This window comes from Hipposideros armiger, unplaced genomic scaffold (assembly GCF_001890085.2).
Source record: "Hipposideros armiger isolate ML-2016 unplaced genomic scaffold, ASM189008v1 scaffold_1705, whole genome shotgun sequence".
NCBI classification, from domain to species: domain Eukaryota; kingdom Metazoa; phylum Chordata; class Mammalia; order Chiroptera; family Hipposideridae; genus Hipposideros; species Hipposideros armiger.
In genome coordinates this window covers 39857-61428 of record NW_017733055.1, presented here as the reverse complement: position 1 = coordinate 61428, position 21572 = coordinate 39857, and the positions used below count along the sequence as shown (strand labels likewise).

Below are 21572 nucleotides of genomic sequence, written 5' to 3'. Positions count from 1 at the left end.
CTGTTCCTGTCTTTCTCCTACTTCAGCCTGCCAGTAGCTCCCCCTCACTTCCAGGAAAAAGCCTCAAACGCTCAGTATGTCATGCAAGACCCTTACATTCCAGCCTGTGCGACTGTCCAGCCTCATCTCCCACCCCCTCTTCCCACTCTTTCCCCAGCCTGCCCCTTTTGCTATCCTTGCTAACTGAAGGTCTCCCAAGTGGTTCACATTCAGGGCTCCACACCCCTTCTCACTCTCCTCCCCAAACGCCTATCTGAAATGCACTGACTGCAAATTCCTCCTTAGCCTTCAAGAAGCAACTCACAAGGTGAGTTCCTTTGACCTTCCCTCGACCCCTACAGAGAGAAGAAATCCCTTCAAGTCCCTGGGTTCCCTGGCATGTGGGACATGCTGATATTAGAGCATACATCACATTGCCTCGGAATTATTGCTTGCAAGGGTGTCTCCAAGGCTAAAATGTAAGCTCCGTCAGAGGGTAAGGCCACACCACATTCCTCTTATAAACTCGATTCATATCACAGTGCCTCTCACATACTTAGAAGCTCAGGTAAATGGAGTTAAATGAAGGCATTGATCTTATCTCCGTTTTGTCTAGAATAGTTATCCTCCTCACTAAGCAACTATTTACTGTGAAAGGGAAATCACTCTTTTCTGGGCCAGATTTCCATTCCTAGGTCACTGCAACTATTCGTTTAAGCCAGCTGGAGAGCAAACTACAGCTCAGACTTCTCTTGGCTTAGAGAGCATGGGCTTCAATCTCAATGTCATAGCGGTCAGAGGGACTCAAACACTTGCCACCAAGCAGTGTAATAAAAGCCTTGCATTTGCCATTTAAATGTCCACCCCTCCCACTTACTTCTGTATATTTTGGAGCCCAAACAAAGGACCACAAACCCTTGTAGAGATATCTTGAGGCATGATACATTGTCTACACTTCAGCTGGGGATTTTTCTAAGGATAGCCATAGAAATGTCCAAAAGAGGGACCATAGGAAACCAGAGAAAACTGTGTCCGTGAGTATAAGGACTTCCTGGGATAGCCTCTTAAACAGAGGAACAGTGAACTGCCAAACAAGAAATGAAAGGTCAGAACCCTCAGGTATCTTTATATTTGTCAACTGTAGGTTTAACACCTGTCCACTTTCAAGCTCCAGGAAAAGTTCAGCATGGGCTTAAATCCTCCCTCCCTCACACTCTCCACCCCCTGCCTCTAAACTTTAAAGCTTATGGCAGCTGGAAGGAGCTTCAAACTACTAAGTCCAGGGCATTCCCTGGGGATTACAGCATGAATAAAAGTATCTAGAGCCTCAAGAGCCAATTCCTGGAGGGCTTTCTAAGGCATCTGGAAGTCTCTGGTTACTTGGCCGACTGCACAGATCACTGATACTGAAGCACATACATGCGGTTGACATTTTGGGGAAAACCTTACATTGGTTTAAGGCCAACCTGAAAATACCTCCAACTATTGGTGTCAAAGGATTTGGAGATTGAGTCTTGGAGTTTGGGCAACCAGAGTTAAAAGTCTTACTTCTATTAGTTTTATTACTCATAAAACTATCTTGACATTCATACAGGAAAAAGGGAGGGGGTGGGGTTACAGGTTCGGTGACATGGGTTACAAGTTAGTTGGTAGGCACAATGAGGGAACAGGGACAAGAAAGGGCTAAAGGAAAGGTGGAGGGGATGACTTCAGTGGTGTAGGTGGGGCATCACCTGAGGTTTTTTTGCAGGGAAAATCAGAAGTACTGCCTCATTAAAGGGGGAAATATTTGAGAGGCTTTTGGGACCCAATGTGAACATTTCTCTGACTTGCCTAAGAATGAGGCTGGGACAGGCCTGGCTCAGCTTTGGAATCCACTGGAGAGGAAATCCAGGAATGGGCAATAAATACTCTTTCTTGGTTGTATTCTTCTCCCTAGAGTCTCAGAGGATTTAATCTCAGACTCAAGACCCTTCAGTCCAGATTTATATTATGCCCACATGGACCATCTCTCTATGGTATATTTCTCTTGGAAGTGAGTTTAGAAACCACTGCTTCTATTATAAATAAAAGCAGAAAACAAAACAAGCAAGCCAAAAAAAAAAAAAAAGAAAACCAACAAACTTAGTGCTGCAGTGGATGAAGGAAGGAGGGTGGGGAGAAAATGCATTTTCCATGTTGCCTAACTGCTAGAAATGAAAAAGATTAGTAGGTAATGGCAGGGTTAGGATTCTCTAAAGAGTGAACACACATCTGCCATACTGATTCTGAGACTACATATTCATAAAATATTTATTGAGCACCTACAATGCACTAGAAGTAAGCACTGAGGATGAAGAGGTGACTTAGGCAAAGCCCTACCTTCAAGGAGCTCACAGTCTATGGGAGGAAGCTCATAAATTATAATAGCATGACCACTGAGTTTGGGAATGGGGCAACCTGGGCCATGGATTAATGCCTGTAAGCACAGGAGTAGGTCTCTGCTGACAAAGGATATGTCTGGGATCAGCTGCTTCTGGTCCTCCATTCAAACGATAAGTTTAGGTAGGAAAAGGGTGCAGCTGAGCTCTGCAATGGATTCAGGATACAGCTGCTAAATCTAACTACAGTTGTTTTGGCACTGCTAACGGGGCTGGATTCTGCCTGGCAGCCAAAGGCTGCCAAATCCTGATTTAAGACACTGCCTGTCCAAAGAAAAAGTTATAATGAAAATAGCTTATGTCTTATACAAATTCTTAGCAATATAACAAATACGTTATCTTTAAATAGGACCCATTTTGTTACATATGGACTACCATACTGATTTAAAAGTTATCTTTTGCTTATCTTGTTTCCACGAGCTTTATAATTTGAATAGCACCCATTTGACTCTACCCAAAAATGAATTTGAAAACTTGTCCAAAAGAACCTTTCACAACATTTAATCATTTGACCTTGCCTTTATGATCTGACGTCTCTTTCTTAAGCCTTGGTTTCATTAACAAAATGGGGAAAATGAAGTCCAAAACACCAGATAGCAGCGAGGTTTAAATGAGATAGATATATGTGAAAGCAAGAGCCTATCTGAAAACTCAAACAAAAATAAAATGTCCCTGCTTTAAATCTCAACTTGAATCTTGAACTCAAGGTGCTACCATGTTTCCCTGAAAATGACCGGGTCTTACATTAATTTTTGCTCCAACAATTTACATTTATTCATATACAAAAATCTACATTTATTCAAACAGTCCTGTCTGGCTGATGGTCTTCACTGGGGCTTATGTTTGGGGTAGGGCTTATATGACGAGCATCCTGAAAAATCATGCTAGGGCTTATTTTCCGGTTAGGTCTCATTTTCGGGGAAACACAGTATATCCTGGAGGAGTGTGAAGACTAGATGAATCTTCTCCCCAGATAAAAACAGCCTGAAAAGGGTAAAGGGGAAGAGATAACGGTCATCTGGCTGTGAGAGGGCTACTGATATCCAACCCTGACTTGGCTTATCAGGGTAGTATCCCTTAGCTCTTAGCCTACTCCATCCTCTAACCCTCTCTCTCTCTCTCTCTCTGTTATTCACTTGGTTAAACAATGTTGACTTTGCTCAGGGACCATCACAGAAGAGATGGGTGTGTGAGATTGTAAGAGTCTGATAAGAGGGACACAATGGGCAAACAAATCTGTCTCCATCTTAAAGCTAATCCTCCCTCTTAATTGAACCTGGACCCAGTTCCCTATTTCCCTGAGGATTGAAGAATGAACAACAAAAAATGGAAATTGTAAGAGTGAAATGCCTGGCCTATCTGACTCCATCTTGTTGAAGCCTGCTTTGTTCCCATGGCCTTCAGGCTAATAGCTTCTGCTTAGTCTTGCACATAGACATGCTAATCATTAGAGGAATTCTGTTTTGGGCTTGAGTTTTACAAAAACAGCTCCTTACCAGAAGGTGCCTCTTCCAAGGAGATAAGGGAAGTATGTACAAAAAATAATGATTGTTTCTCCAAGATTCGCAGGAACCTCCTGCAAAATCTTCCTCAGACCCTGGCTGGTGCCCAGATGTCTGCAGTCACCCATCACCTGGTGCCCCTCCCATTTTCCCTTCCCTTAAAAGAAGTCTGAACTCTGTACTTTCTTAAGATGGATATGAGGCACCAATAAGTCACTCATCTTCTCAGTTGGCACCTTTTTGATCAATAAACCTTTCCTTACTCCAAAAAAGAAAAAATGTTGACCTTGCTCAATGAAGGGATACTACTCCTTCAATGGAAAAAAACGGAGAGGGCCCTGAAATCATGAGTGTCTTCATTGTAGAAACCAGTTTGTGGACCAAAGGCGGCATCTAGTACAGTATACATGGGTGTTTGGAGCCCAACTAAAGACCAATAATCAATGGTAATAAACAATAAGATATTTTCTATATATTATGAGATATATAAACATGCCTATTTTTAGAAAAAAAAATTAATCCAGTCCATTTATGTTTGGACAGAACTGTCCAACTTCAAAGAAAAAAAATCAAGGTTTAAAAAAACACTGAGGTTAGTGTCTATTCAGTTCAACAATTTAAAAATATTAAGTTATGCAGTGAATTAGCAAATCTTTCACTGGATAAAACTAAATAATAAATTATTTTGCATTTTCTTCATTCAGTATTTCAAAAGTTAATTATATTAATACTTTCTGAAATTTTTTATACATGGACAATTCCTAGCCAACAGATTTGTGGGGCTACTTTCTTGATATGGGACAAGTCATATACATTAATAGCTTTTTACCCATTATTTATAATTTCTAATTTAGTTATGTTACTCAATTGTATAAATATTGCCTTTTAAGATATAACTCAGTTTTTCCCCACATGTGCCAGAATGGTGACTAAGGACACAAGTGAATGTTTAACTTGTTTAAACATGTAGTGCAATACACATTATCATTTTGAAAAAAAGTAATGGCTTTCAGTTATGAGAGATTTACAAGCTAGCAAATCTAGAACAAGTAGCAATACACCAAATAATTCAAGAAACCAACCTCAGTAATACAGATGTCTATTTTATTAAAAAAGTTACAAACAGGTGGACTGTAGGGTCGGTCGTCTTACAAAATGACAAGAATGAAATCTATTGGAAAAATTTTACTGTTACAAATCTTTATAGGTCATTGTTCAATGTTTGTACTTGTTATTTGAGATTTTTTAACCTTTAATTGATAAAGTTACAGTACATTAGATCCATGATAATAGGTTACATGATTTTATTTGCAGAGCCCTACTGCAGTGATTTGAACAACTCCTAAACAGATGCCATAGTACAGACGAGACATATATTGCATTTAATATTAATTTATTATCCTAATAAGCAACTTGACATGCAATCTATTGAGGAAGCTAAAATAACTTTTGGTCCCTTTTCTTAAAATGTGCTGGAGAAACCACCTTTAAATCACTTTCCCCTGATTCCTGTGATCCTAAATGAATTCAAGTTAAATTTGCTGCTGAGGTTAGTGATAGAGATAGAGAGATAGGGAGGGAGGGAGGGAATAGGGTAGGAGGGAGGGTGTAGTGGGAGGGGAGGGAGAGGGAGAGAGAGAGGGAGAGAGGGAGGGAGGGAAAGAGGGAGAGAGAGAGAGAGAGAGAGAGAGAGAGAGAGAGAGAACATGAGAACTATCCATAGGAAAGAAACACTATAAAAAAAATCCACCTGCAGAAAATTTAAATCATCATGAATTATTTGATTCCTTTAGAATTTCACATAGCTAATAAAGATGAACCACATCACTTAACCTACTTTGAACTGAGGGTTTGGTTTTAAATTTGACATTAAAGTGCAAACTTAAATTAGGTATTCATTTCAAGCAGTTAATAAATAAGGAACAATGTTTCAATTGCCTCCACTCTTAAAATCTCACCATAAAATTCAAAATCTATGATCAAGTGTTCACTTTGAGGGAATTTGATCAGGAATCAAATGCAACACGATTTAAAAAAAGGAAATCAAAGTTTAATCAATTTCTATGCAATAATTAATGGTCAGCTGACCAATAAATCACATGAATGTAGATATCGCTTTATTTGAACATCACACACAATATAAATTTAAAATTGCCACACCCTTCCATAAACCATCACTGCATATATTAGAGCTTTCCTTGACAAAGTTATTGAGCTATTATTATAGATCAAAAGCATAGTTTTGGTTTGTTTGTTTTGTTTTGTTTTATTTAGAAGCATGTTCAAATGACTAAAGCTGGGCTCCTAAAATCGAGAACTTTGGTGCAGTAGGTGAGCTGCAGGTACTAACTTCTGCAAATTAAATGCACACAACTAAAATCAAATAAAAACCCAACAAAATACTGTCAAACTTACAAAATTTTAAAATCATTGCTAGAAAAAGCGCTCATTGTCATGTTAAAACTGAACCAAAAGATTATTCTTTGTAAGTTTCCTTTCTATTCCTATACCTGTGTTACTGATAAAATGTTCAAGTATTCAGACAAAATGTGCTGATTAGGTAAACAACATGAAAGGCAATGGCTATTAGAAGAACATTTGCAAGGGGAAAAAAAAAGCCCAGAGACTTGGCGCTATCCTCCCTCCTGTTACGCAGACTTTTGTCTCTACTACGAACATGCTTCTTGAGAAATAACTAAAAAGCAATTGTGATAGTGCAAGAAAACTTTAACAAATATTGCTTTAAACTATTATTCAGAAAGACAAATATTAAGAACTAGAAAGTGTATATGATTTTACTTGAATTCAATCTTACATGTGCAGAAGTCTATTAGATGTCAATTACAAGCCTGACAGGCAAAGCTGAGCTATCTCTGTTTAGGTATACAATTAATTTACCATGGATACAATATCCCTTTTCAAAGGCATTGCTAAGTAGGTCATAACTAAATTTAGAACTTCACAGAAAGGAAAATGTTACTGCTGCAATTTGATGCTGTAAATGAGATTAACACATGTGAAAACCTAATGGAATCAAATGCTTAACTCTGCAGCTAAATGTTCTACACTCAATTTCAAATATCAATTGCAACTTTCAGAACATGTTAACTACAAAAACACACCACAAACTGCACTTGAAGAAAAGGGATATTCCATCCATACAGGTAAAATGTGATCCTTAGTTTCTTTTTACAACACTGCCACACGTAAACAAAGTCTCAAAGTATTAACCAACCATTTAAAGGAGAAAGATTTTACAAATAGAATGAAGCACTGGTGCGAGGTAATATACAGAAGTAACCATTTGTTTAAGGCTCATTTTTTTCTCCATTATAACTTTCTTTTAAAAGGCATTGAGTAGGTAATACTGAGTTTGAGTATTTAATAAATACAATTGAGAAACTGATTAAAGAAATCAATTAAAATATTAAAAATTAATTCTTGCATATTAGCCATCAATAAGAACTTAGAAAGCTACAAAAGGACTGATTGATAAAGAACAGATTTTAAACATATGGTAAACGTGCTAAGCATTCCTGTTTAAGGTCGATGGATCTTGAAAGCCAAAGACCTTATGCACTTAATTAGATGTATGGCAACATGCTGTAATAGAGACAGGTTTACCAAGGCTCAGTTCTGCAACCCAGGTTGTAAAGTTCTCCAAAGCAGCATCTGTGCAAATTTCCTCTGAGTTTTATCTGCAATTAAAATACAAATGTCATAAAAATGTCAAATTGCAGTTTAAAATGAGAACACTGACAACAGATCTATATGCAACATGGAAGTGGTACCAGAATAACTATCTTAAGGTGGAATTGCACTGTGTTTACCATCAGTTTAAGTAAAAAAGTGTTTTTCTGTGGTCCAAAAAGTCATTAAAAATTAGAAACACTCTAATGATGCATTGGATATAATACACCGCATGTGTGCAACTACTCTGGTTTATTTTTTAAAAAATAGTGCTATACAAATTCGTACTTACAAAATAGTCACAGGAATGTAAAGTACTGCATAGAGGATGTCATCAATAATACCGTAAAAACTATGTATAGTGCCAAATGGGTACTAGACTAATTGGGGGATCACTTCATAAATTATATAAATGTCTACCCACTATGCTGTACACCTGAAACTAATATAAAATAATATTGAATGTCAACTGTTAAGTGAAAAAAATAAATTAATAACAAATAAAATGGGACTGTACTTTTGCTTGTATCCTTTATACAATATTAAAAACGTTCTTACCGGTTTAAAAGATCTTACAGTATAAAAGTGTAAATGTTACTTCTACTTTGAATCTGATGTTTTTAATGGAAAATGATATTAGAATTAAATGCATATTAATTATGAGAAAACTTGACAGTACGCAAAACTTTTCCAAAATTCAGGGTTTTGTTTTGAGAATTTAAAATAAAAAGTGTAATTCCATTAAGGGCTAGCTTATATGAAGCACTTACTAGGTTCCACGACTTGGGTTAGATGCTAGGTGACAGCAGTAGTTCCTATTTCCCACTCTGGTCTGCCCATTTTTGGGACATCCCCCAACCATAGCAACTTCTATGATTGGGATGTCTCAGTCTCTGCTCTTACAATTGATAGACTTCTGCCCTTCTAATTAATACAGGGTGGGGAATCTATCATTCAGACACATCCTTTAAATGTGCTGGATGACCAAATAGCTTCCCGGGGAGTGGAATTACATTTGTTTTTTAATGTAAAAAATAAAAAATAAATAAGTAAAGCCAGAAACGAAGAGCAGAATAGCAACTATGAAAGAATGCCAAGTGAAAACAATTTAAGATCATCTAAGGGCTCTATCAATGTTTACACATGCATAATTTTGATTTCATTTGACAGCTATACTTTCATTAGTGTTAAAAGAGCCTGAGAGAACTCTTTATTAGAAGCTATATCATAAAAATGATTACTTTTAAAGAACGTTTTTCTGTTCATTATTATTGCAATTCTGTCACCCAAACACATTAGGAAAAAATAGAGAAAAGTTTGCCTTTTTAGAAATTATTATAGAAACATTTTTCTTCCAATTAAAATTAAAACTTTTTTGCATTAAGGAAAATTGTTAATTAGAACACTGGTTATTTAAACTTGGGCAAGTCCAGTTTCCTCATTAAAATAAGGATAAAAATTATTTCCCCAGATATATCATAAAGTAATATGTGAAAGTACTTTACATGTCAAATGTCAGGTATCTTTTTTCATTTCTCAACTATGTTATGCATTTCTAGAAGACCAGGATTATGTCTTTGACATCCAGATTAAAGACTGTTTTAGCCTCATTTGAATTTTCCTACCTATTTGAACATAACAGTAATTCCTTATATATGCAATTCTTTGGGAAGACTTTTCAGTAATGCACACTAGATTTTCCTTAATTTGAATTAATAAATTTGCTATAAATGTTAATCCACATTTTTCAAATAGACAACAAATAAAGATTTGGGATTTTCAAATATGACTATGTCTCTTAAACAGTGAAGATTTGTAACATGCGATGATTTAATAGTTCAGGTATTCTCTGAAATCAAATTGAGGAAGTAGTGATTATTTATTTCTAGCCAAAATAAACACTAAGAATACAAACCAGCTTATTAACCATAATCTACATTAAATAAAAGGTGATACATGCATTATTTCCTGCCGTCTAAAAACCTGGTTAACATTTGGCTCATCCACATTCCATAAGATGGCAATACTCCAGTGAAATCAAGAGACATAGATAAATTCCAGGTCAGACTCAACAATCTTAATAGGAGGCATACCTTTAAACAAACAGCAAAGTATTAACACCAACTATTTTCAAGGAAGTAATAAATTTCGATTCTCTGCAGTAATAAATCCTGAAGCAAAAGGTTGCATTAAGCAAAAAGGACAGTCTCTCTCAGATTAAAATTTCACAGAATGCGAAATGTAAATGTTATTGCTCCTCACTGTGACAGCAAAATTTTCAACGTACTAACATCTCTCATTCATTTAAAAAACATTCTAGAAGCTTTCAAGGCAGCTGGTCAAACTCATACTTTTTAATTCCCAGGACATCACAGACACATTGCAAAAGTATAACTTGCTTCTTGTGAGACAGAACACAAGTGACCCCTGTCCTCTCTCAAGTTTCCAGCAACATACCCAACAAATCCTAACTCTGAAAGCTTGTGCTCAAACTCTTGCGTAATTGGTTTCACTTTTTCACTTTTTTCCTAATTAGATTTTGTTATGGAAGAGGACAAGAAAAAAATCCCAAACAACAGTCCAAACTTTTTGTTCAGGAAATTATGAAATAGGGTCTCCCAAGTGGGGTAAATTGCTACACGAGAGTACCAAACACAGAACTGAAAGAACAAAGATCATTATTTATGTCAGTAAGAAGAAAAAGGGAGACTCTTGATTCAAGACCAGCACATCATTTCACGTGGCAGCAGAATGCCTGGAATATTAACAAACGTTCCTGAAAGGCTTAGCAGTTTATGAATGTCTTTTTAGCTCAGCTGCATTTACCATTTCTGAATACAATAGTATTTACTAGCATTCTTTTTAGTAAAAATAAATGTGCAATCATAATCCATTTTAATTTTTTTTTTGTTCCAGCTTAAGACATATGATATTCTGGGGATTTAACAAAAAAAAATTTTTTTTTAATAAATTTCTCTTCACATTTTTTACTTGGCATTTTCATATCCAAGTTAAATATTAGTTATGTTAGCAAAACACTAGGCTAGAATTCTGTTGACAGGCATTATGTTTTTGTTAAATATCTTGTTTCTCTATCCTAATTTGCATAATACTCATGAAGCTTATTGGGGGGGTGGAGTGGGAGGACTAGGTCATTAAAAGTGTTCACCTGTCACCCACTGAACATACAGAGCAAAAGCTGAACCTATGGAATAGAATCCTTGAATGAGAGTGGAACAATGCTTAAAGGAGAACATGCACCCTCGAAGTTTATGGTGAACCCTGAGGAGGGGAGGGATAAGCAATTTTTCTTGCTCTAGCCCGAAAATCTCTGTAAATTTACATTAATACGACGAGTGCAACTTTGAGATCTCAAATAGTATGACCATGTCCATTGATAATAAGCAGGAATTTGAGCCCAGGGACCTGATCCTAGCTGCTGACTTAGAATTAGACTAGATAGGGTACTGCTCCCCTCAACTCTAAATTGCTTGTTTTGAATCTGATATTCCTAAGACTGTGGCTAATCAAAGGAATTTGGGACTATGTTTTTGGTAGGAGAAGTTTTTCCAATAGCTGACAGGACTTAAGTTTTTCTTAATGATATTATCCTCTGGATTTTAGAATTCCACTGAGAAGTAATCCCATGAGGGGAATCTTTTCTGTAGTATGGCTAGAACACTTCCTCAGTGGCAATTCTCCAACTGCATGATGCAATTTTTGTTAATTCTACTGATGGTCCATTCTAAGCCAGAGAGGTAATAGAGTAAAACTGAATGGCTCATATGCATTTCATTCTGCAATAAAAGCCTAGTCTTGAGGTTAAAGGAAGCAATTAAACAGGGAACAGACATACAAAAACTCATTCTAATCACCAGACACCTTCACATCCAGAGCAGGTCTAACTAGGTACCTATCTGAACTGTCCCAAACCATGAGCTTTGTGGGGGTCAGTAAAGGTCTGGGAGAATTAGTGGAGCAGAAAGGACAACGCATCTCTGTGCTCCCCTTTTACTCCAGGGCCATTGCAGGTCTTTATGGTACACACTACCCCAAAGCATGCGTCTTCCTTCATTCAGGGATGCCATGCCACAGGCTCCATTTGAACTGGATGACAAACGAGCATTTAAAATCAGTTATTTTCACCACTCAAAGTGATATGCAAAATAGGGCGGGGGGGTGTCGGGAGGAAGTATCTATCTAAACTGTAACTTCTACAACAGAATTCCGCCCGTGTTTTATTGATATGATTAACATTTAACTTGGGTGTGAAAATGCCAGCATTTTAAAGTACACACTGTGATTTAATTTTCACGATTTTCTCCTCACATTTGCTAAATCCCCAGCATATCATATCTAATTAAAAGCTGGAGAAATGATTACAAACAATTCTGATTCCACACATTTATTTTTTAAAAATGAAAATACTTATCAATTCCACTGTTTAGAAATAGTAAGGCCAGCTAGACTACTATGACATTCATAGATGGTTCAGCCTTTCAGGAGCCTTTGTTAACACCCCAGACATTCTGCTGCCACGTGAAATGATGTGCTAGTCTTGAATCAAGAATCTCCCTTTTTCTTCGGGATGACATATATAATGAACTGAGGCTGACATAAATAATGATCTTTGTTCTTTCAGCTTCATTCTTGGTGTTTGGTACTCTTATGCACCATTTACTCTCATTGGGAGAACCCGTTCTATATAACACATGGAGAAAAATAGGATCAAATCTTGCAGGAGATCTTCAAACCACAGCGAAGAACACATTTTTTTTATTCCTGTTTTCTTTCTTTCTTTGTAAATAACTTTTGTCAATACTGGACTGAGACATAGGAATTATTGAAAAGCAATCTTAAAAAAACATTCTGTTTGCCAAAAGCATATTTACCAAACTGTCACATTTAAGGGAAAACTTGACTGCACTTCCCACCTTCGTTTTAGGGAAATCAACAGAATATTTTAGGATATTATTTTGCTCCTTTTGGCATTCCCTCTGTTTAGAATTACCTCTACCTCTTCCCCATCCCCTCATTTCCTACCTATTCTTCAAGGTGTGACTCAAATTCTACTCTCAGTGAAATTCCTCTAAATCAGTGGTTTTTGGCCAAGGGAGATTTTTGCACACACCCCCCACACACACACCTGGCAATGTCTGGAGATATTCCTGCTTGTCACAACCTGAGGGTGGGGAGAATGCTAATGACATCTAGTATAGGGTTGCTGCTAACTATCCTACACCTCCCCCCCAACAAAGAGCCAGAATATTGAGAAAACTGCTGTAACTGAAGGTGGTCTCTCCTTTCCTTGAACCCCCACAGCACTGTGATTTACTTCTTTTATAGTATTGTGAGATTAACAAAACACCCATCATTCTCAACAACAGTGTACCAAAGCAGCCAACTGTCAATTATTCACACCAATACAGTGGAGCTACGATGTAGTTAATAAAAGCAAAATAGGGCTGCAACAGTGACCTGGGTTTCTATTACACTGCTGCTACGCAGTAAAAGAAGTCCTTCACAGCAGTTGACGGTTGGTATATGAGGCTCCTCAGGTCAGTAGGAAAACTAGCCACGAAAGCAGCACATAAAGAATCTGGCCCTGAATCCAAACTCACACTAAGATTACTGCCAGTGGGAGGGTGAAAGGTGAGGAAACAATCCTGGGAGACATGCAGATAAACAGGTGTTGGACAAGAGACTGGTGACCCAAATTGAAGGGTGGTAAGAAACAAATGTGAGGAATTATCAGAAGCAATTCTTAGAGCATTAAAAAAATTTCCCTTTCAATTAAAAGCAACCAATTTACAACAATCACAGTCTTTCTGACTTACTCTAGTCTTATTTCTAACTCAGACAAGATACTCTTCTAAATTTTAAAGACAAGCATTTCTACTTTACTTGTCAAAGCATCACCTTTACTTGTCAAAGTTTGATCTTCAGTCTAGATCTGGGACTGAAAAAATTCAGAGTTCCATGACTCAAGCTACAGGATTCAGAATCCATCACCTATTTTTTAAAATAAATAGTGAACAGGCACAACCACAAATATTATGGACCTCAGTTACAGATTTCCATACACATCAGTTCAATCTTATTTGATGTCAGAAAACTAAAAAAACTGCATATAATGTGCTTTGTTCTAAAGGACCTCGGTCAGGAAATTCGCTTTAATATTTCAGAAATTCAGCTGATTAGGTTATTTTATTTCAAGGCTTGCACTTTCAATAGTGTATTCTGCTTACAAAAATGAAAACCAAACAAAAAACTATATTATAAAAAATTAGCAATTATTGGTGTTAATATTTTCTGGTTTTTAGTACGTTAGTTAACAAAAAATGTGAACAGAGTTGACTTGAGATATATATATAAAAAAATGAATCATTGCTCTAGGTAACCAAATGGATTAAAAGTAATTTAGATCACAAAAGTTGCAAAATAAAGTCAGAAATAAACCAGAATAAGAAAGATTTTAAAATAGCTTTAGAAATTATGCGTTTGCCAATTTGACTGAGACAGTTGGCCCTCTACATGTATGAGACCAATTTGATTCAGTTTACTTTCTGTAGCTGTCTACAATGATAGGAAATTGGGGACAGACTTCAGAGTTCCATGACAAGCTAAAGCATTTTTTTAGATAAATAGTGAACAAAGCACAACCACAAATGTTACAGACCTCAGATTACAGATTTCCATACATCTCAGTTCCATCTAATTTGATGTCAGAAAAAAAACTGTATATAATGTGCTTTGTTCTAAAAGACCTCAGTCAGGAAATTCCCTTTAATATTTTCAGAAATTCAGCTGGTTAATTTTTTATAAAGATAAAAAACTAAAACATATACATTTCTGTCATTTGCCCAGTTAAATGTGTCAGAGAAATAGAGCATAATGGTGAAAATGCAATCGCTACACAGAACTTGTTCCAACTTGAAGATGGCTTGCAGTTTGAGAGATTATGGAAACAAGAACATGGGACTCAATTACCTATGTACGCCTGTTCCTGCCTCAAAAGGCTACTGTAAGTGCAACACTATTGACAAAACATATGCTGGACTGCAGTCTGAACAGTGACTTCATAAAGGAAGAGATGTAGCTAGGTATAAGAAAATACGTGCGTTTGCATCATATTCTGGTATGCAGTAAAGCTGATGAGTGAAAGCATTTTGAATAAAGCACTGTTGTTATACTTCATTTTCAAAGATGACACTACCTGACAGGAAAGCTTGTCTGAAGAGATAAACAAGGGACCGTTAGTCTTTTCTTCAGGGGCACACATGAAGCCTGACCTTTGATTAGAAATCATCACTGTGATCTGAAATGCCTGTTGCCATTTCCAACACTGCCACCTGGACTTGAGGTCAGTCTTGGCTCAAAACAATCAATTCCATTCCTGATACTGTCAGGCTACTCTGGCATTTGCTGTGGTTTCTCAGTCATCCCGGCTATTGGTTGGTTTATCTCATTATCTAGGTGTTACTGTCTAAGTGAGTCTATCTGCCCAATTACAATCTAGATTTTCAAATCATGATATGGATAAAATCATCTAATTTTTAATGCTCAGCAAGTCTTATATAACTCTTTCAAAAACTCATTCATTTAAAAAACTTTTATTAAGTTACCATTTAACTGAATGAAAAGTTTGAAAGTTTTATAATTGTTTATTAATAATGATTTATTAAATAGAAATGTTTCCTGGCCGTGGGACTGTCCCTTCTAACACACCACAGAAGATTTTGCCAGATTCTCATTTGGACCATATATTTATAATGAAGTCAAGGTACATTGTGGCACTATAATTTGCTATTATCAGAGGTCACTTAAGTCCCTTAAGTACAAGGTACAGATGAAATTGATTAAATAATCATCTTTTTCATCAAGCATTTGCATGATTAGTAAACTGATGATTTCAATTATAGCAGTTCTCTAGCCCGGGACAGAAAAGTGTAGAAAACATAAAGCTAATCATCTTCTGAAATTATTACTGGATGCTCTCCTGTGCATTCTGGAAGATAAATCACCAAAACAGTGAAAAGGTGTATTATCCTTTAACTCACCCCAAAACAAAGGAATGTTATCAATGAAGCGGAGAGAAAACAGTAACGCACTTTAAAAAATAAATCTTGGTGAAGGGAACACAGGCAATTTCTTACCTTTGTTTCAATTATCTGTATTTTTTAGATTTTCTGCATTGAATAAGGGAAATGCTATTTTAAAAATAAATTTAAAGTAGCACAATGTATATTAATATCAACCAGCTTTTTGTTACACTTGATCAAAAACAAAACACTTTCTGCTCATATGATTCCATCAATGACTAACCTGCTCGGTATGGCCATGATTGAGGTTATCTTTTTTTACTGGACAACACAAGTTGTACAACACTGATCTTGCTTCTCGGGCAGGGATGAATAGTTCATTTGCCTGACGATCTCAGCAAAAAGTTCATCCACCATTGATTTACTTTTTGCCGATGTCTCCATGAAAGGACAGCCCCATTCTTGAGCCAGAGCTCTGCCTTCTGAAGACATAACCTCTCTTTCTGGTTCCAGATCCACTTTATTTCCTACTAGGATTAGTGGGACTTTTTCATATCTCTTCACTCTGACAATCTGATCTCTCATTGGCTTGATATCCTATTCAAACAATCACAAAGAGAAAGAAAAAAAATTATGCTGTTTGCATAAGCATGACAGAAGTATTACAATCTCATAAGAAGTCATCCCTCAATTGAGTAGAGAGCTAAACCCAAAACAAAACCACACATTCAAACAGAGAAAATATCATTTTCTCCATTGAAGTGGGAACTAGATTATTTCCACAGGCCCTACTTGCTGGGTTTCTGTCATGAATATAAAATGTGGTTTGCACACTAACCTTAGAATTCATTTAATCATTTCTTTCCCACGGTCTATACTAATTTAAAAAAGCAAGATCCCAAATATGATGAATCCATTCATACATAAGAGTGTTTGGCCATCTCCTTAAGCCTGCCGGCGGCTTGTCATCACTCGTCATAACACCTGTTATCCTAGCAGAGGATTTTAGCATCTATGCATTCCTAGCCATTCAGCAAGAGTGCTTGAGAGTAAGTGTTTAAGGCTGGAACAAAAACACTGTGTCATACCTAGAAGACCAAAGTTAAAAACAGATTCATACACTTATTCATTTTAAATTTAACGGTATGCTATTATCTCAGTAAAATTAAATACCTTAAAACACACTTGAAACTATTGTAATAGTGAGCAGCTCCTGGAAGGAACAAGCAGGTGGGAGTCTGGGTGGGAAGAAGTCCTACTTTTCTCTGCCTACATTCTGGTTTACAACTTGAATTTTCTCCCAAGTGTATTACTTTTTCTAAGTAATTACAATGAATTACAAAAGATGAGAGCTTTAGCAGTTCTCTAGCAGCATCAACTTTGGGGGAAGGAGTATTAATGAAAGACAAGACAATATTACTGACTGTATTCTAACCTTACAATTTTTTTGATTTTTCATAACTTAAAAGGCTTAACTTGAATATAAACATGTGTTTAAATTGAATAATTACAGTAAACAGAATATTCACATGCAGGATGAAAGAAAATGAGGGGACTGTGAAAATTTACAAAAACGTAACAATTATTTGATATTTGCAAAAATTTTGTTTGATCATGTATCAGTTCAGTCTTCTAGGTTATCTTTTTTCCCCAGTGTCTTTATGGGAACCCAAGTTCACCTTAGAAACCGAATTTCTGGCATTTGGGTTTAAAAGCGTTTGAGTCTCTGTTAAAATAATGGCAGTTTTTTTTCATTCCCCATTTATGTCTATGACAGTAGATATGGAGATCTTATGAAACACCCTTCAAAAGACTTCCAGCCTCAAGAGAGTCAGCTAATAGAATGAATATCAAATCTCCCAGGGATGCTTCAGAAATAAAATGCCTGTCAAGTAGCACCTTTAGTACTTTGGTCCTTTTTGGGGAACAATGCTTGTATGATACTATTGCTTTGGAATTTAAGCCTACATAAAATGAACTTGAGTTTGGTCACTATAACTTTGATTCATTTACCCAGAACTTATTATGTTTAAAAGAAAAAAATATCCTGAAGTGCTATATCTGGTAACTGAAAAAGTTCACTATAGTACTTTAATTTAAAATACTAAGAAAAGTGGAATTAGCACATTGGCTTGACTAAAGCACTTAATGTCTCTTAGGTAAACATTAAGTGCACACTTTTAAATGCAGAAAAATATCCATTTCCTAAATCAATGGAAGTCAATATAATGGGTCAATATGAGGTTATTTCCAAGGAATAAATAGCAACATTTATTGCATCTCTTAAAATAATGTTAATCCTTCAGTCTGTCTCCCAATGAAGGTCAGGACAGATTTTCCGAGGAAACTGGACCATCTCCAGTTTGGCCATTCAGCCAGGGTTAGAAATCTGCACTTGTTCAATGTTCCCAGATCCGTGTATTTTCTAAAGTAAGTGTTTTCAGAAACAATTTGGATAACTGCAGAAAAGGAGAGTCATTCTTCATTTTTGTTGGTTATTAATTCCAGGTACTAGTCTTTTCAATTAGTAACTTTTCCTTCACATGCCCCAAGTAAGTAAAATACCTAGAAGGCAGGTCTTGAATTCCTCAACTTGTAGCACCAAGATTCTCGTTGAGAAACTTGGGTGAGAACAGAGAGGGAGTGGGTGGTGGGAAAAGCAGACACAGAGATAGGAAAAGTTGCACAGATGTGGGCTCCAAATAATTTTCCTCTCAAAGTGCTCTATTTAACCGAGTTTATCTATTAATGTTGTTTGGTTGAGTACCTTCATCAATACTTGTTGAACTGCACAAGCAACTTCAGAAGGTTATATTCCAAGCTAAATATACACAAACTGAACTACTTCTTTTTTTCGGACCCTCTTCACTTTTCTTTGACTTAAGAATAACTTGAAAATGTTTGTTGACAGTTGTTACGTTAGTATTCTCTGTAGAAACAACCCAATACTTTTCCGTGCCAGGAGTAACCTCAAAAATGCGCCATGTGTAACTTTCACATAGTCATTAACGCACGGTTCAAGCAAACCAAAAGTAAAGTAGGATTACCACACCCCCTTCTTACAAATTACAAGACTTGGTTTGGTTACCTGAAAAGACTGTTGATTAACCAGACTATAAACCAGGATGAAACCTTGGCCGTTTTTGATGTAGAGATCTCTCATGGAGGCAAACTGCTCAGTTCCTGCGGTGTCCAGAATTTCCAGCACCGACGGGGAAGAGTCCACTTCGATCTCTTTGCGGTAGAAATCTTCAATGGTGGGGTCATATTTCTCAATGAAAGTCCCAGTGACAAACTGCACAGTCAGGGCAGATTTGCCAACCCCTCCGCTCCCTAACACCACTACCTTGTATTCCCTCATGAGTCTCACCTTCACCAACTCCTACCCGAGGGAGGGAAAATAACGCCCCGCTAGCAGCGGCGCGCTCGGGGAGGCGGAAGGTGGGCGGAAATCTGCGAGCTTCGGGGAGGAGAGTGCAGAGAAGCAGAGGGCCCAACGCGGGAAGAAGAGGAAGTTAAAGGCGGGGGAGGGGAGAGAACGAAGTGTCGGGGGTGGGTGGGGATGGGATGGTAATGCCCTTCCTATAGGAACTGAAGCCCAAGTAGGGGGTGTGGGGAGGAGGGCGCCCCTGGAGAAGCCCAACGAGGGTGGGGAGATGAAATGCGCCCCTCGGAGGCCAGGACTGGAGGCTGCTTATCGTGGGGCCCCCGCAGGGAGGCGGGCGTCCGAGGAGCCCACAGCTAGGGGCTGCCCGCACCCCTCCCCCGCCCTGCACACAAAGGGGCCCAGGGACCCCGCTTCCTGGTAGCGCCGCTGAGCCGGCCCAGGCCTTTGGGCTCCGCTCCCGTCACTGCTGCCGGGCGGGTCTCTGGGCCGCGGCTCCCACGGGCGTCGTCCGGCCTGTTATGGGGGAAAGGGGTGCACGTTACCCACCTGACCCCCACCCGCCCCAAACCAGCATCCCCTGCTGACGCCTCCCCCAGCTCCAGTCCCCTACCCCCACCCGGCTGCCTCCACCAACGCCGAAGCCACCCGCTTACCCTGCGGTCTGCACCCGCCCGGCCGCCCGGGAGGCTCTGTCACGCCAAGGCCATGGCCACGGGCCGGCTCCTGTCTCACCGCCGCCCCAGCGCCGCTGTTCGCAGAGGGGAGAGGGGCGGGGGCCGTCCAGCGGCTGCGGCGGCGGCCGCAGGGACTCCAGGCGAACCCACCTCTTTTTTTTTCTCATCCACCCCCCCACCCCCAGTACACACCCGGAAGGGTTTCCCTGACACACTGGCTGAGGTGTCCCGGTTCCCCGAGACTGGACTGGATCACTTCCGGTGGGGAAAGTCCCACCTCTTCAGAGCAAGCAGGGTGGCGCTGGGGCCGCGCCCTGCTGGGCGAGACGGCTGGGGACAGTTTTTGGTCGGGGCTAGGGCCTTGGAAAAAGGCCTCTCTGAGAACCTTCAGCGTCCTTCCTTTCCCCGCCTGCAGCTGCTGCTGCTTCTGCCGACAGTCCCACCCCCAAACTATCGAAGCCCCTCAGGGTCTCAAGCCGCCCCCAGCCCAGAGGACTTGATCCGCTGGTTGGCCTGTGCAGGAGAGCCAGTAATGATCTAAAAACCGGGAGAACGCCAAACATCCCTGGACTAGAAGTGGCAGGGGAAATAAAACAGCCAAGAAAGTTTATTCTCTTTGCTGGTATTTCTTCTACTTGATCTTTTTCTTAGAAACGGCGTGCAAACTACCTTTAGACTTCACTATTGCTCTGATTTCGTATGTGGTGGTGTGTTTCACTTGGCCGTGCCTGACATAATTAAACACGGTGCTTTTATCATCTGGCAAAGCTGCCTTGATTCCATTAGCAAATGCCAAAGTCACTCCTTTTCTTTCTTGTCACCAGGCTTGGAAAACAAAAGGATTGCAAATAGACTTTTCCAGGTACTCCAACTCAGCTTTGCCTCTGATCCCAACCGCTACACAGCAGGAAAGGTAACCAATATCTGGGGAAGAGTTGATTGTAAATTGTTCAGGCTTGCAGACTAACTTAATCTTTTCATCATCTGCATGCACAGCTATTTGTATGGATAGCTCTTCCATGTTAAAGTTTGTTTTAACAGCCATCCTCCATAGTCATTGAAATTCAAAAGCACAGGACTCTAACTTTTAAATATTGACTTTCTATTTTTAGATAAAACTGTTACTTCTTACATCTCTTTCCCTCTGCCAACTTTCTATTTGTAAACTTTGTGTCAGGTCCACAGGCCCAAAAAGCTAGGTTATTTTTTGGACATGTTACTCCCTTTTTGATTTAAGCATGCACCCAGAAACCTGAGAGATTCGATGGCCAGTCAAGTTAAACTGACTCCAAATTTCCTTACCCGCAAGTCCTAGTGGCCAGACTGTATTAAAAGAGATTACCAAGCCCAAATGGTTAGATATTAGAAAACATGTAATTCACAATACTGTGAAGTCCCACTGTGTCTCTCCCTGAGTAGTCCCCAATGTCACTTACAGTATCCAAAGGACAGTTTAGTTCAATTTCTCTTCGGCTTAGGGCTGGTGCAATCTGTTCAGAGAAGTCCCCAGCTCTGGCTTCAGCTGGCTGGAGTCCCGCCTGATATCTGAGGCACTGCCCTCTGCTGGAAGAGGTTTGGTCTATGAGTTATGAGCCTCCCCATAGGTCATTGCTCCTTCCACACGTGCTGTTGCCTGATTTGGAGCTCTGCTGCCCATCTCCCTGTCTAGCTGTCTCCAGACTGTCTGGTGGAATCCACAGCCCTGCACCATCCCTACATGTAACTGAGTCTGGAAATTCCTCTTCTGACCCAGCAATCAGTGTTGAACAGTAGTAGCAAGTCTCTGCTCCGTTACTAAACTGTCAAAACAGGGAGCTCTTCTTTTTGAGGTCGTCCCACCTGTTGGCAACTCTAATAGTCCTGAATATGTTGGCCAA

General features: G+C 38.8%; 1 protein-coding gene across 2 annotated transcripts; it reads right to left on the bottom strand.

The window, feature by feature from the left end:
- Window positions 1–5929: 5929 nt before the first annotated feature.
- RAP2C (RAP2C, member of RAS oncogene family) lies at window positions 5930–21226 on the bottom strand. Of its 2 annotated transcripts, none has more exons than XM_019634493.1 (4): window positions 21132–21226; window positions 18722–19534; window positions 15917–16230; window positions 5930–7599 (listed from the first exon to the last, which is right to left on the bottom strand). In XM_019634493.1, exons 2-3 carry the CDS (start codon window positions 18992–18994, stop codon window positions 15952–15954), a joined length of 552 nt encoding a protein of 183 aa, XP_019490038.1. In that variant the 5' UTR covers window positions 18995–19534; window positions 21132–21226; the 3' UTR covers window positions 5930–7599; window positions 15917–15951. The 2 variants fall into 2 exon arrangements, with proteins under 2 accessions (XP_019490038.1, XP_019490037.1); XM_019634492.1 differs by lacking the exon at window positions 21132–21226 and adding an exon at window positions 19675–19872.
- Window positions 21227–21572: the final 346 nt, after the last annotated feature.

Excerpts from the sequence above, each read along its gene's own strand:
- RAP2C (XM_019634493.1), bottom strand. The coding sequence starts at position 18,994 with ATGAGGGAATACAAGGTAGTGGTGTTAGGGAGCGGAGGGGTTGGCAAA. Across the intron at positions 16,231-18,721 it reads TTAATCAACAGTCTTTTCAG|GATATCAAGCCAATGAGAGA; the intron begins GTAACCAAACCA and ends TTGTTTGAATAG.